This window comes from Melopsittacus undulatus, chromosome 2 (genome assembly GCF_012275295.1).
Source record: "Melopsittacus undulatus isolate bMelUnd1 chromosome 2, bMelUnd1.mat.Z, whole genome shotgun sequence".
Taxonomy (NCBI): domain Eukaryota; kingdom Metazoa; phylum Chordata; class Aves; order Psittaciformes; family Psittaculidae; genus Melopsittacus; species Melopsittacus undulatus.
The window spans coordinates 100,777,465-100,794,242 of NC_047528.1; the positions used below are offsets into that span (position 1 = coordinate 100,777,465).

The 16,778-nt window shown below is 39.5% G+C and overlaps 1 protein-coding gene across 2 annotated transcripts in view; it reads left to right on the forward strand.

Annotated features, from left to right (window-relative positions):
- The first annotated feature begins 482 nt into the window (after positions 1-482).
- LOC101867710 (SAM domain-containing protein SAMSN-1) overlaps positions 483-16,778 on the forward strand; it is a 35,326-nt gene continuing 19,030 nt past the window's right edge. The window contains exon 1 of one of the 2 annotated variants that reach the window (XM_005151621.3): positions 483-663. In XM_005151621.3, coding sequence (XP_005151678.1) covers positions 607-663 — 57 coding nt within the window. In that variant the 5' untranslated portion in view covers positions 483-606. Of the gene's footprint in view, positions 664-4,089; positions 4,146-16,778 lie in introns of those variants that run through there. The other variant, XM_031051335.2, reaches the window with a different exon arrangement.

Consider the following 16,778-nt stretch of genomic DNA (forward strand, 5'->3'; position numbering starts at 1 on the left):
TTCCCTTCTTCACCAAAGAGTGACCCTTAACCTCACTGGTTTTATTGCATCACTGTAAGCTAAGAGAGAAAGGGAGGTGTCAGGGACCAGTGAGACCACGTACCATAGTGCAGTGCAAATATGCTGGGCAATAATACCCTTTGGTGCTCTGAACAGTAGCACACCTTCACATTCAAGTCCCAGCTCATGTAGAAACAAAGGGTACAGTTAGTGCCACAAGGCTTAGTGGGGTAAAATGAGAGAGCAAAAGAGGACAATTTTCTTGAGGTTGTCCAAAGTCTTACTGATGCCTCATGGTGGTGTCATCAGAAGGAGATAAGTTTTAAAGCATTTCTCGCTCTGAACCCTGACCTCATTTTCAATTCATCTCCTTAGTGCACCGCTGTCTTTCTTTTCCCTGCCATTTCCTCCCTTCCTTCCTCACTCTCTCCCCAAGCAAAGATTTCAGCTTGCTCACCCATGCTGCAAAGCAGCTGCGTGAAGTCACATCCTGATAGAATAAGGAAGTGTATAACCAATGTATGCTCGTGTAGTACGCTTTGTTGTACTTAGTTTGGTTACAAGGTAGTAGCACTTGCATATCAGCTGGATAAACGTGAACTAAAAATGTTGAAGAGAAAACCGTCCAATGTGTCTGATAAGGAGAAAAGTCAAAAGCCAAAGGTAAGAATACTGAGTTCTTATTGTCAATAAATAATAACTGTTTTTAAAGGAGGATTTCTTTTTAAATCCTAGCTTCAGGATTTTCTGATGTTCTAGCAAGTGCCTCAGTGCTATAGTATCAGGAATCTACATCTATATACTCACTTTATAATAGTAATGATCCATTTCAAGGAATCATCACTGTGAAATTACTATAGCTGTACTAAAGAATCCTGGTACGGGACTTTTTCTATTGTCATGTGTTCTGCAGCAGTCTTTTAACAAAGGGGCTCACAAAAATTCCCTCTCTCTCTTTCATCTATGATAAACTGATGATGTCCCAAGTAACAGTGTGAGAATTGGTAAGGAATTATAAATACTATTGAATTTGTTCCTTATAGTAATTAATTTGCTTTTGCATCACCATAATCAAAGCAGGAGAGGGTACCTGGCAATTGGTGTTTGTCATCTTGACTTTTCTGGGAATGGTTATAATTTTAGCCTGAAAGAAATATTCTGAATAAATTGCCAGTGGGCTACATTGGACACTTTCCACAATCTGGAATTGGAAGAAAGAGTGAGAGTTTTGCAAGATGCATAAGGATGTGTCCTGTGCTAGAAATTGATTTCCAGACCCTGGATTGGGTGCAAAATTACTTTTGTAAGTGTATTGCAAACCTGAAGGGAAATGGCTACTGCTAGACATGAACACTTCAGTATCTGCCTCTACTTCAATTCATCAATGTGAAAAATTTAAGTAAGAGATTAGAAAGCTTTGTAGTATATCTCTGTTTTCAGTAGTATATCTCTGTTTTCACTAACTCAGGGTCTCCTAATTTACAGACCCATCTTCTCATTGTTTGGAAATACACCTCACTTAGTGACTTCTGGATTCTCAAAGATTATTGCAGACACTATTCTAGCAGGAATGTCTTCTGTTTTTACACAGCATTGGTCTCTGTGCATTATACTCGTAGTTTTAGATTCTAAAATTAAAATTATTATTTTTCCATGGATTTGAAACAATTTTGAATCCGTTTTTGCACATATTTTTTCTTAATCATTTTACTGGTCTTTATGGTATGTATTTTCTTCTGTTTGATCATAATACTGCCTTTTAATGGCAAAGAAGGACTATAATTCATCTCTAATTACACTACAGGTTAAGCAAGAAATGACCAGGAGACACTGTGGATGAGCCTTATTTTCCTGTCTGTTTAATATTTTGAAAGGCCAGTTTTGGTTACTCTCTTCTTCCAAAATATTATATTCCTTAACAGCCAGATTTTAATTTTTTAGATTTTTTTCTACACAGTTAGTTATTCATTCATGAATGCACTCCATGTTACGGCATTGTGGCTTCTCAAATATACATATGTGTGTGTGTATATATATGTATACATCATGTAATGGATTTGATTCACCATACGTGTAAAGGAGAGATAAAAAGTCCAACCACTTGACTGAGTGTCAAACCCACTGACTTTGCTGTGCTGACTTTATCTTATTGTAACTGCTCACAAAACTGGAAAGGCATTGGTGAAGTGGCTCAGGATGTCTTTCTGCCTCACTAATGTGCTTTGAAATAATTCACCTACGGCAGTCCCACTTTTGCAACAAATTTTGTAAACTTTCCATGAAAATGCTCTTGCTGAATATGCTATTCACAAAAAGGGCATGGAGGGAGACAGCCCCATGTTGCACAGAATAGAAATCGTAGCTTGTTGTAGCACATTTCGAAACGTGGAAGCAACACAAATACTTAAGTTGCTTAATACAAAATGGGGTAACATGGGGCACAGGCCCTTACCTCCTACCAGAAGTTACAGGATTTCACAAGTGACTTCCCTAGATCACTTCCTGGCTGCCCCTGCTCTGCACAGGTACCTCCTCATACTTGCAAAGCAGGATGCCATTGTCACTGTGGAGGTCTTGGGCTACCTCACCTTGCTTTTAGGCACCTTAGATAGCTCAGTGTCTCCAACACATCCATACAGGGCTGACACATGACCTATGGGAGAGCTATGTGGCCTGGCATGTTAAGTGAAAATCAGTTTTGTAACTTTAGACCCTCAAATAGAACATCATAAAGATATGTTTAAGTAACTGATTCTTAACCACAGTGACCAGTTGTCTTTATCACTATTGTATGAACTTCTGTGCATTAATTCAACTGTTTCACCAAGATTCTTTTTTGATCCTTTTGGATTTATTACTTTCTAATGTGAAGAATATCAATATCCAGTTATGCCTTTTGATAAAGATGAAGGAATACAATGCAAGGCTGGTGTTAAAACCCTTCATGAGGCAATTTACTCTCCCTGTATAAAGCCTCTAGTAGTGGTGGGCAAATCAATGACCAGTGCAGGAGTAATACAGATTTTCAGTATCTAACTGCCAGTTCTCTATGTGCAATGCATTTATTTTACTTTATTTACTGTGATGCTTAAGGAACTTGTGCAGATGCATTCGGTGCTACCCAGGCAAAAAGTAGCATCTTACAACTCTCAGCATCTGATACAAAAATGTTGATACTATGCTATGAAATAGTAATATTGCTGTATAGCAGGATTTCCGTAGTGTTGCAGTCATGCTAATAACTTCTTAGCATATCTGGCAGCTGTTGTGTATGCATGGATATGCATATAGCTACTGAAAGCATTGTATGTAAACTGTGGAAATAAACATTCACTGTTGGGAAATATAAATCTATACCCAGTGTCACCCCAGACAAAATGGGGAGAGAAATGTGGGATAAATGCTTTCAGAAAACTTTCTGGAAAGATTCTGATCCTTTCCCAATGTTTATTACTATAGCTGCATGTACTGCCATGGAACTCTACATTTATATCTTGTACATCAGCTGAGGACCCAGGTGGCTGAACTATAAAGGAAAAGTCCTAAGGCTTAAAAATACTGTGCATAATAGTGAAGAAATTCATCCAAGTGACAGGTTAACCTCTCTATTTCAAGCCTATCTAATCTAATCTACCTGTCTATCCAGGACCTTAAGTGACTTTCTATCACATCAGACCCTGTTCACCTTCCATCAGGGCATCCTCCAAGAGTCAGCTCTCTCTCAGTGATTCCTTTCAGTCTGCAACTGCCCCTTTTATTTCAGGTCAGACTAGACATGGCTTGGTCTATATGGTGTGGTTGTTCTGAGCTGCAGTGTTATTTGTGGGCAGGTGAGGTCAAGCAAACCAGGTCTTGCACCTGACCCTGAGGTTTGCGATCATGCTGATGGCTGGAGTCAGCTCACTGCAGGGAGAGCACGTGTCTCATGCACTGCTGGTGTTTTAGTTGCACAGCAGGAGAGTACTATAGCAAGTGGGGGGAATTATGCTTCTACTAGATGTGTTTCAGCTATGAGTTTGTGCAGTCTGCACCACCACTCCTTAAGACAGCTGGGGAGGAGAGCAGTTGACTCAGAGGACAAAAGAAAGACCCCTAAAATCAGCTGGAAGTTAGCCCCTTTGGCCCTCATGATGTTACAGATAAGTGTATGTGGGGAGTGGTATGAAGCAAATTTACAAAGATGGTAAAAAAAAAAAAATTAAAAGCATTCTAAGAAATTACTCAGTATCTATTCTTCTCTTCTGTATATGCTTCAGGCAACACCATATCCTGGCACCACACAAATGAAGCATCCTTAAAGCATTTTGTAGCTATTCTCCACTCCACTTCGTACTGTTTTACACATTTGACCAGGTGCAAATGACAATGGAAGGTGCAAATAATCTGTAAAATATCACCACATTGTCTTGTCCACTTCACAGGAGGTAAAGTGCTGGGTAGAGTCTATTCCTTCCTCTCTCTCTCAGACTTGAGAACTGCTTGATGTTTCTTGGCTTTACTTCAAGCTGAAGCAAAGATAACTTCTTGCCATTTTTTCTGGCTTGACTGAAGGAAGTCTTGTGTCATTATTCTATATGACAGCTGATCTATGTTTATGCTAAAGGTTTGAGACATTTCTGTTTCCTTATTCTGCTTCCAAATGTGCTTGGTCCTTGAAAATCATCTTACTTCTGGTGTGTAAGACAACTCAGGGTCAATGCCTGTGCATTTTGTTTAGGCAAAAATATGTCCAGGCTTCTAATTAATATTCACTTACTTAGATGATAAACTATTATTCCTTTTCAGGGTTATGAGGACACAGTGGTAAATCCAATGGGAGGAAATATTTTAGTGTGCAACTTTGTTCTCTAGTACTATTTTATACCAATCATTTTCCTTTTCATAAGCTTTAAATGAAACCCTGCCTCCATGTACATCAATGCACATTTTTTGCCATAGACTTGACGCCAGGATTTCCGTCTTTTATATATTCTTCACAGGAGGCCTGATCCTGATTCTGAAAACACTTAAATGAATTAATTAGCAGTGACCCCCTTGACTTCAGTGTGATTTGTCATCTGAGTAAAGTTTATTGCTTGCCTAACTTTTTGGAGCCTGTAATGCAGACATATATTGTAAGCAATTTTTTTCTTAAACAGTGGCTTGTGACTCTCCAATGGGGAACACTTAGAAAAGGAAAGGAAATAGAAAATAGGTAAAGCAAACCTAAACACCAAAAAAAAAAAAGAATCAAGACATAATTAGATCTTCTGCAGGACAAGATCTGCAGTGAAGAGATTGCTCAGTGTTAATAGATATTAACTAGAATTTTGAGTACGGAAAGCTGAGGGGTTTCATTTTATTTCAAAGGTAAAGACTGGTAGAGTTCTGAAAATAGCAAGTTTTATATTCTCTTCTTTCCCACTGAAATTTTGAGTGCATAATCAATGAACCACTCTTAAAATCACAGATGCTAATTTTCACAACCATGACTGAAGTGATGTTCATTTCCATTTGCATTTCATTCTAACAATGATGAGATGTGATGAGTTGATGATAAGCTGTTTTCACCGTACTGCCCGCTGTGCAAATTTATGCTTATAGGCAAAGATGACACATAGTTCTGTCATTAAAGGTCTTTACTGCATTGCCTCTTGAAGAAAGGCATTTGTCAAAATTCATTTGAACTCTGTTAAATAAGCAAAAGTGGATGACAATATCTAGGAAGTAGTTTAAAGAATCTGGTTTATAGTTGAAATACCTGTGGGCCTTTATCAGGGGTTCAGAGAAAGAAAAAATGATACTTGTAATAACCATGTATGTGTAGACAGGGAAAAAGGGGATTGCAGGTGACACTTCAGAAGGTGCTCCCTGTCTCCCCCAGGCTTCATAAAAACCTAGAAACTAGAACAAGGTTAGAGTTAACCTTGGGTTACTTTTTTTGTGAGAGTGGAAGGCTCTACAATCGTATTACTTTTCCTCTTACCTCTGGTGGTTTTGGTTTTTTTTCCTTCATTTATATTACTACCTTGCTTCTTGATCATCAGACAATTTATTTTTTTTTCAAAAGCAGTTTTAGAAAGTTCTTTGTGTCTTCCCATATATGTTAACATATCGCTTGTAGTAAGGTCTTCAAACATGAAGGATTTTGTTTTCTCACCAGAGAGTAAGGATCTGGAGTCTTTGTGGGGAAAGAGCAGCCATTTCTCTCCTGCCACTTTCCAGGAGGCTGGTTAAGATGATCAGACTCCACGTTCTGATGTTCATGTCCACACACAGGCTCGCTGAGGGCTCATACAACTCTTCACTAGCTTGTGTGCCAAAGGAAAAAAACACCTGTGGCCTGGTCCAGTCCTGGCTTATTTTGTGTGTTCCCTTGATCACAGCCCATTTAAAATTTTCACCAACTTCGTGCATAATTCAGTAATTTCTTGTTTCTTCCCTGTCTTGGTTTTCCTTCACTAGGCTTAAGCTCATAATAGCAGAACATTTAAAATCAACTGAGAGCAAATTTCCTGAACAGAATATTTTCCCATTAATTCTTCTTAGACTAACAAATCTGGTTTGGTTCTATGTTTGTGTTCCTAAGCAAGCAGGAGCATTTCAAGAAGTAAGTCTCAGCCACCTTATCCAGCCATTTTTAGAAACCGGACTATCAAGCACATAATTTATAACTGTACTCTCTGATAAATACTGTAGCACAATTACAAAGGTGACATAAATCAGTACTAGTTGCCTTCTAATTCTTTAATTAGTTTCATAGACCAGTTAACTTCCTTCAATATTGTGTCTCTAGGAAACCCAAAATACCCCAAACTAAACGTTGCCCATGACCCCTGTCATTGCTGGAAAAAAACAATAACTGTGTATGGGCAGAAAAGGCAGAGGATGTGGCCTACAGTTTTCTGTAAGTTTCAACACTCTTCTAGTAATTTGTGTCATAGCATAAATCCAGAACGATGTTGTTATAAAGCCATCATTGGCAACCTTACATAAGCAATTTGTGGGTGGCTACAAACACTTCAGCCAGAAGAATCATCCCCTTGATGTGTGGGCAGAAACCCCTGGCAATACCCACTCCAGAAAAGGAAAAATATTAAGTCTTCTGGGCCTCTGTAATCACAGTATCCTTTAACCTTTATCTTCTGAAAGCTTGCAACAGAGACAGCAGAGTTACTTCAGTTGTTAGAAACAGTTATACTCCCTTCCACAAATTAGCAATGTCAGTGTTTTTGCTAGACATTTTGCTGCTTGGCACCAGGCTGCACATTATATATGCTCTCAATATTTAGCAAGTCATATGTCCTTTAAGCCATTCTTATGAAAAACTTTGTTTTGTGTATCAGATGAAGGTGTGTTGTACGTATGTTGATATTCCACTGGAAGATTAAAAAACCTATGTTTTTCCAACTGAAATCTACCCTATGTACCTGTCTGCTCTTACCATTCTATCTTTTTATATCTTATTCCACCTATAGTGCATGCAAGAGCATGTTCTTACTTTTTTTCTTCCCAAAATTGAAGCTAAAATTCCATGCTAGGAAAAAATCTAGGGATTTTTAACTGCTTCAGGGAAGCTGCTTATTTGACTGCACATATTATATGCTGTACTGCCACTTTTTTCCCCATACCTCTTTGGTTTATTCCATAGACACACAGAAAGCTGGGTAACAAATTCCTCTGCACACAGTCTTCAGGCTGCTTAATTGCCAGTCAAAACATCTACTGGCGTCTTTCTGGTAAGCTGAATGTCCACAGCAAAGTGTCTGTCACCACCAACCATCACCAGCACTAAGGCTGATGAACTTTCTGGGAAGACCTAGTGATCCACCTACTGTTTTGCACCAATATGGCTTCTGGATGGAGTTTTAGTCCCTTTCCTACTCCTTTATGTCTTCATCTCATTCTTCACAAGAAAAGCCAAGTAACCTCACACTCCTGTACTTGATTTCCACTGGATGCTGAATGGGGGAAGTTCCTCCACTTCGTTATGTTGACCTTATTCAGAAAGTGTGGTAGGTTTGCTGTTCTTCAAGGTGTGTTGAAAGGCAAGTGTGACATAAGGTTACTGGAATACTTGAGTACTTGGCGTTAGGTCTTTCTGCAGTGTTTCTCGTGGCTTTTTCAGGGAGAAGAGAAGCACTCGAGAAGTGCTATTCAGCCAGAAAACACAGAGAAGCTATGGTGCAGTTTCATGCCTTCCCTCTACCATTATGTTTGAGATAGATATGGAGCTTTGTCACTGACAGACTGCAGCTCTGAGATAAAGAAAATCAGCTTCACTTAGCAACAGCACAGCCAAAAGCATATGTGTGAAGATGAGATGACAAAGTGGCCAAGACAGCTGAATGAGCTCATGCAGCTTGACTCTCTGCTGCCTTCACCTGTGCAAAGCAGATGCTGAGCTTTACCACTCATGAGTTGCTTTCACTTGTCTGTTTTTCTCTTACAGTTCTGCCCATCAGTCTCCTTTTTTAAGATCAGATGTTAAGCTCAAAAACCACTTCACAGAGCTGGAAAGGGGACGTGGCTCACTGATGGATGAGCACCTCAGAGCCTGTATAGAGGGTATATGAAATGACTGATGATGGTGGAGTAGGCATTCAGTTCTAGTCACAAGTACAAAGCTATTCTGATGTTGTCTATTGGGATATTATCATGATTTTATTCCTATCTCTATTAACAGAGCTTATATTTGCTTGATTAGTTGTCTCTTGGTAATTGTGGTAAAATGTTTGAAAAGTATGTGTTTGTGATTTTAGTTACTATCTGAAGGAATGGGAAGTGGCAACATGTTCCTACACCTTTATTAAAGTTTAAAACCTTGAAGCTGGCACAATCCCCTTTGTAGTGATAGGCTGGATTTGAGTACATTTTGGAGTACGGACTTGAATTTGGGGTTCAAGGAACACCTCAAAGCCCTCACTGCTGTCTGTGCCTCTCTGCCTCGACTACGCATGATTTTCATGGAGGCTGTGAGAGCAGGAGAGGGGTGAAAAGCTCAGTCTCAATTTTGCCATGTGTCAGAATGAAAACACAGCTCAAGGATCTAGCGCATTTGTTTTTCATGAGATGAAACTGTAGTTTTCCACTGAGCTGTGATCACAATAAACCCATGCCACAGAGATAATCAAACAGAAAGGGGGGAATTGATATGCCCATACCAGACTGGTACCATTTGCTGTGCCCAGTACTCCCAGTGAGCTGTTGATTATATTAATTCATTTCTGGTATAAAAGTGACCACAACAGAATCAGGATGCTATTTTGTCTTCAGACAAGTAGATATGTTTTTCCTAGGATTACAGTTGTACAAATCCTGCTACAAAGAAAAAGCAGAATCTAACACATCACCATTTCTGCGCTAGGAAGCACACAGTGCTAAATCACAAGGAAATCCTGAGCTGGGAGCATTCTTTCAGCTTCCATACTGGTCCAAAACGAAAAGTTTACTGAATTTATTTTATAAGTCCAGATTTCCAAGGAGCATATTTTAGATTTCCAGGCACATGTTGTGCAAGCATGCCCAGTTTATTAAACCTGTGAGGCTGCAATAAAGTACCAGTGTGCTTTCTTCAGCTGGACAATAAGGATAATTTTGGCCCATGGATGGCAGTAAGACAACACTGCAACTCAGCCTTCTGACAAGGGAGGGTACATGAGGGGGGAAAAATGGCGTCACTGCTCATCATTTTAAAGAACTCAAAAGTTAAACCACTGTAATGAGTATAGTCGTGGGGTTTTTTTCCAATATAAAAATAATGTTAAAAATTGACATATATATTTGATGAAACATGAAAATTCACAGTGACTGATGACAGATACTGCACTGAATTTTGCTTCTCTGCTGTAGTGTGTCTCCATTAAGGCAATTTCAGCTAATCTCACTATGGATTCATTAATCAAGTGTAGTCAGGATGTCTGAAGGGAGATAATGAGGGGGGAAAAATTGGCCTATTGTTTGGATCTTATTCTTCAGCTAGTTAGTTTGTTTACCATGCTCTGCAATATTTGTATCCCAATAAGTAAGTTCCAGTCACAATTAGTTTTCATAACAGATGACTAGCACATCTTTATTTACTTACAAGTTCAAAATTACTCCATAAATACAGATCAATTATCTTTGTGTTCTCTTTATGCTGCAAGCTTATACAGATTCTCAGCCTGCAGGAACAGTTAACAGTGAAATGGAAACAAGGTGGATCAACAGCATTTTAAAATGTTCTTCCTTTTAGCTAAAGGTTCAAGCATCCATGGAGACAAAGTCCCTAATCCTACATCTTTTCCTCTAAGCACTAACAACCTAAATGCATACTGCAGGCTCAGCAGTCTCTTAGTGCCTTCCAAAATTTCTCCTCTAAAAAGCCTAAGAAAAGATTTGTTCATTATTTTACTCATGTTTTACTCATTTAGGATTACACACTGTATATCTGCCCCACATAAAGATGTCACTATATTACTTTAAAAAAACAGTTGAGGTTCCAAGAGCCCGGTGGGTTGGAGACTGCTGAAGATGGGAATGTTTATAATCTGTGTGATATTAACTGCAGCACTCAACCTCAGGTGACATAAAGCATGCAAAAAAGAACTTTCTGTCAGTTTTATTATTTCTAAAAAGGTTCCCCTTGAAAGAGAAGAGTGACCTTGCTCTGCTGAGCTGACATATGCCACTGAATTAATGGCTAAGCTTTGCTGTAGGGAAGCTTGCAGAAACATTACAACTCCAGTGGCTGAGTTTGCTGTGAACATTAATCAGGGGAACCAACATGATGTATCAAACACTCATTTAAAAGTAATAAAAACTCACTCTCTTTCTCTCCCCCTCCCCCAAGTTTCTTAGAATTAGCTTATTGTTGGTCATTACCTGTTGTCAAGGATAAGACTGCAGGACAACAGTAAAACTTGTACAGGGGTTTACTAAAGTTTGCTTACTCTTCAGAAAAACCAAATAAGCCTTTGGACGGTCAGATTTAGCCATGACTTCAAGGATATTTTTCAATCTTGTTTTCCTCTGGAAGGTCATTTGAAGGAACACCTTCTACTGAAAATGTAGCAAGAAATGCAGAAGCTGCTTTTCATTCTCAGTGACTCAGTGGGAGCAAGACCATCTCCCATGTCACACATGAAAGAAGCAGAAGATAGGCAAGGATGCTTTTGCTGCCACTGAAATAACCACTGTAAATGATCTTGTATGGCTGTGGTACAATGGTTGAGTCTCAGAGGCTCTAAGCAAAACCACTGTCACACCAGGGAGGACTATTTTCTGCCTACCCCCTGCTGCAATAAGCAGGCAAGTGTGCTGCAGTCGGCAGCTGTGGCCACTTCTCAGGCTTGCTGAAAGGAACAGGAAAGCCCTCAGGCATGTTGTGTGTCCCCATACTATTCTGTGCTCAGCCTATGTATAGCACGATGAGGCAGTAGGCCCGTTATCACCAGTTCTGCTCTTGCATGGCAGCATTCATGGTAATCACATTCCCACCTCTGCTGGGGGAGTACACTAGCTGCCCCATTCCATGTGTGCTAGGCAGACATGGGTTCCCTTTAAAAACTGAGCCCATTGGGAGCTACTTGATTCTCAGCTCAACTTTGGACATATATATGTATTTATTTTCACTTAAAGCCTGCAAGTACATGTGTGAGTAATTTCTCAAGAAATCCTGCTGCACCTTGCAACCTTGATAACACACAGCATTAATAAAATTGTGCTGTATAAGGAATCAGGGAAATTACTTAAACTGAAACAAGGTGGTTCTTTTTTAAAATACGAGAATTCTTCTGTGAATGCATCGTTTGGAGAGGAGAAAGTTTCAGGAGAGGAAAGATGCTGGTATGTAAGAGATTAAAGATCAAAACCTTCAATGCTTACATAGTGTTTAACCAATCTTTACTCAGTCAGCATCCCCCTTTGCTGCAGTTACAGTTCTGTGCAGGGTGGGTTTCCAGGCTTGTTCCTCGAAGTTTCTGCCCATGTGTAAGTGAAGGGTAAAAAAAATACAAGGGAGATAGAAGTGCATATCATGCCAAGTCCTTAACTGTCATGTTCATAGCTCCTCTGAGTTTGTCACACATCCTTAACCTTCTTTTAAAGTCATTTTCTGCTCATGGTTTTGTGTGCCACTGAAAGTCACTTTTAATTAAATGTCATATAAATAATAAAATCTTAATTACATAATTATTGCAGATACCTGCATGCACACTCCCAGAATTGGACAGACTGCCAGAAGAGCACTTGGAGTGACTTTTCTCACTGGAAACTGAAAGTGCTCCGCAGCAACTGGGCAGAAATGATGGTCAGGGTCAATGTGCATTTAAAGAAAAAGGAATCAGCTTCCTCCCCCTTTGCACATTTTGCACCACTCCATTTTAAAATGCTTTCTTAATGTTAACATCTACGCTTCTTAAACTGCTTCTTTATTTAGTTCTTCACAAACTTCTTTAATCAACACAGCACATTTTTTGCCAGATGAAATTGCCTTTTTGCTCAGACTTCCTATGTGGCTTGCCCCTTCCTGAGGAAGACTTACAGACCTTGCAGACCACCTCACCCTCATTTAACTTCATGAACAGTAGCTTCCTGCTTCTCAGCAGCTGTGTTGGTGTGTACCCTGTGCGAGGTGCCCTTTGAAAGCAGTCAAGAACTGAATTTCTAGTGGAAACTCTGACGTGCAAGCTGGGTTATCGGGAACTATGTGCTCTGTGTCAGCGTTGCTTCAGGCTTGAGAGACCAAGCCTGATACCAGGTAGAGGTACTGATATAACAGCTGCTTAGTGTTTACTTTGGAGAGTGAAGTTTGTTGACCTGGAGAAGTGTTAAGCACGATTAACTCGTTATTTTGCACAGCTTTTCTTTTCCAGTCATTTTCCATCACTAAAATTAGGGTGCTTGCTCTGAGGCTCATGGTGGCAGTTATGTTCAAAGACCACTTTGCTCCCCTCTCTCCCCACCTCCATGTAGCTACTGAATGGCAGACCATGATAACAACCAGTCTTTTATAGAGTCATTTTTAAGCCAGTTAAAAATGCCATTTCAGTAGATTGCCCTATTTGAGTTAGCAAGAACAAGCTGTATCTTTTTTATTGCTTTTGACTGGCGAAGTGCAAGGTTTTTAGGCCATGTTTCGTGTGGGCTGTAAAATGATATTAATATCTTGGTTAGTGGTCAGAAGTTCTATATGTATAACTAATGTGTAAATAGGAAAAAAATCCCTGAGGTACAGAGGTCATGATGACTTCTGGTTTTTTGGCTTTTTTATTAACCTTTGGAGAGTTACTGAATCTAGTATGCAAATTCTCATTCTTTATACAGAAATGAGAGGGGCTTTGTCGTTTATGTTTTTTCATGGATCATCCAAAAAGTAGAAATTGCTATCTTGCCTTCTGGGAAAGTAGGAGACAATTTCTTTGATTATTCATGCAAGATAAGCTACCAGACTCACAATATGCATCCCTACTTTGGTAGCTCTTTACTTCATTCTCAGAGTAGTCTCCTCTGTCTGAAGGAAGTAGAAGCATCAGAGAATAGAAGAAATGAATCAAATCTTGAGCTCCATTTATCTCCATTGATCAAAGCAGCAAGCACAGACTGTCATCTTGGGAGCTGCTGTGGCTTCTTCCAAGGGGAGAGGGAAAAATAAGTGTCTGTGGCAGGCAAGGAAATTGGGCAACACACTGAGCTCCCTTTTTGCTACTCCCAGTGACCACATTTGCCTCTACAAAGCTTACATGGTCTGGGTAGTCAAAGGATGAATGGAAGCTAAAAATGAGAATGCATAGAGGAATTTAAAGAGATTAACTTGTGCAAGAGGGTCAGTACAAAGCCATTGCATCATGCTGGACTTAAAAGCTGTTTTGAATAGGACTTGAAGCAAAACATAATGGGCCAGAATTTCTCACAGCAGGGAACCACATCTCTGAGCAGGAAAATATGAGATTAATATCACCCATAATGATTATTTAGCAAGCTAACTGCTGTCAGCTTTGGCTCAAATATTGTCTTTAGACATGGAGAATCTCTAATTTATTGTAGGAACTAATTGACTTCTTCTATGATATGCCCTACAAAGAAGGAAGTTTTATAATAGAAAGGCAAGGATTGCAGAACCTCTGCTTGTTATTTTTCTACTTGCGTGCCATACCATTTTCTGGAGAAAATGATAGCCTATTTAAAGACAAACCATATCACCAACTACAGACTGTCCAAATTAAAATCAACAGCAATTACATAGTGCTTACCACTTGAAAATTATAATTTAAAGTTCATGAATTTTGGGGAATTGAAGATACAGAAAAAGATAGAAGAAGGATATAAACAATGCTGGAAAAATATGTAGGACATTTTCTATATGCTAATTTGGTATACCAAAGGGGAAAGGATCAAAGTTAATGCATTGATTTCTAGTAATTATCTGATCAGTCCTTGTGTGGGAAAATAGAAGTCTTTCTTCCCTGCCCATGCTTCCATTATATTTTACTGAGCAAATTTGTATTTGCTTAACGTATCCATTGGTAGCTCTTGCATGAATCCAGCCAGAAAAATCACTTAACTTTATAGGACATTGAATCCCAGTATCAAAAGTCAATAGCATATTTTCTCTTAGTAGCTTTGCATTTACTTTAAAAGCTTCCCTTCACCTGGAAATAAGGCCTGTCCATATCTTCACAAAGTAGGTGTTCCCTGACACTAATGCAGTGACTGACACTACAGAAAGTAATAGTCCTGTTCACTGTGCAGCCCAAAGCTCCTAAATCTGCTTTTTGTTATCAGTATAATGGGGTTGAATACATTTTTAAAAGGTGGTAGCTATTGATTACTTAATGGAAAAAGTTAGTATAGAGAATTGCTGAAGCAGCCCTATTTAGTGCTCTCTAGTGCAACAAGACCATTATCTAGAATAGTGGAAATCATCCTGTAACCCTTATTAATATTTAATAGGGATGAAGCAACAATGAAGTACACTACAAAATAGCCCAAGGCTTCTGCACATGTAGGATATAAGGTTGTTTCAAGGGTCAAAAAAGAATAACTGAATTCCCTGTGCTCAAGCTGTTTATAGGTAAGACCAACAATAAGCAACGTTTTTCCTCTTGTTCCTTTTAAAGTATTTGCAGCACATATGCAGTTTAATATACATCTATTCTTAATAGACATCTTCAAGTGATTGAATGCAACAGAAAGGTCAGTGTATGTTTAGAGATCACTGTGTGAGACTGTTTTATACTTTCCTAACATTGCTGTGAATCCCAGCCTCGCTCTTTCTGTCCCTCCCGCTCCATGCTGCAGGGCACATTTGGCTGAGTTGACAAGCCAGTGAAAGGTGTTAATCCTGTCTAATAGAACCATAATCCTTGGGGCTGTGTTTTTATATCATACTATTGAGCGAACCCCTTGTCACAGGATATTGTTCATCTACTTAATAGCAAAGTTCTTTATGGGAATTTTAGATAAAATAAAGTTCACAATCCAAGTTGTCCTTTTCAGCTTCACAAGGTAAAAACAAACAAACAAACCACAGTGTTTAGCCAACAGAGATTTTCTGGGAGATTACAATCAATTAAGAGGAGAGCTGTGTGATTTTTTCTCTTCTCTTCCTCCCCTCCCCCTTCCCCTCAGTGGATAGTAAATGTCATTTTACTTGTCCAAAAATATTCACAAATCTGGGCCAGCTTCTTCAAATAACCTTTGTCTAGAATTTTTTTTTCAGGTTGGATATGCCTAAAAATGCAGTTTAAAAAAAAATAAAAATAAATAAAAATTCTTTTTCTCTTCAACTGCAGTGCTTAGAACATGGACCAAAATTCCATCTTTCCTATTCCACATAGCTGTGCTCAGGCATCTCCCACTGCTTTGTTCAGACTAAGTTTTTTTTCTTTCTGGGGAGGAGGACCTGGTTAATAAATAAGTGTGAGAAAACAGGGGAATGAAACAGCAAGGAGCTTTTATTTTCAGTTGTGCCAGAGGCTGATCATTTTCTTTGCCAATGGAGATTTTAAGATGAAGTATTTTCGCATGGTTTCCCATAGCTTTTCTTTGTCATATTGTTTTTTTCCTCTGTTTTTAGTTTAAAAGTGACTGTGTGTAAGAGATAAAGGCGCTAATATGGGTAGAAACCCCATGATTTGTGAACAGGGACAGAATAACATGGGGTCCTTCCTGGGTGGAAATACACAGGAGAGGAATGTGTGTGCTTCGCATAGCTGGCATCATTTTGATGAACTCCTTGCTTAAGATCATGGTTGTGAAGCCTGAATGCCACCTCACCACCCTGTGCAGCATCAGGAGCCTGACACTTACTGATGAGCCCCACAGAGAACTAACTGCTGCCAGGAAAGAAGAGCTTAAGGAGACCAAGCAGCACCAGCAGTTTGGTAGCTGTGGGCAGAACAGGCACAGGGCTGCACCAGCACTCAGAAACCTGCCAGCAGCTGAAATCATTACTTAGGTCTTGGCTCAAGCAGGTCGTTGGTTTTCCAGCTGTTCAGAGGACAGCACTCCAGCAGCATTACTGACCCTGCCACCTGAGCAGGGAACAGGAGGATGGGTGCAGCAAGGGCCATGTTCCCTGCAGTGCTTGGTATTTGGGCAGTTCTGCTTGTCTTACCATCACCGAGAGTTTTTGCTTTAGCTTCTCTGGAAGCAGGCTCATGCCAGCATTGTGTTTGCAATGCAAAGGCAGGCAATGGGACTGGCTATTAAACCAGTCATTTTCTCTTCCTCTTTTATTGCCTAAAAGGATGATGTACCTCAGTTGCATCTGAGGCTACCTCATGGAACTTCTTGCCTGGTGGAGAAGATTGGAAAGC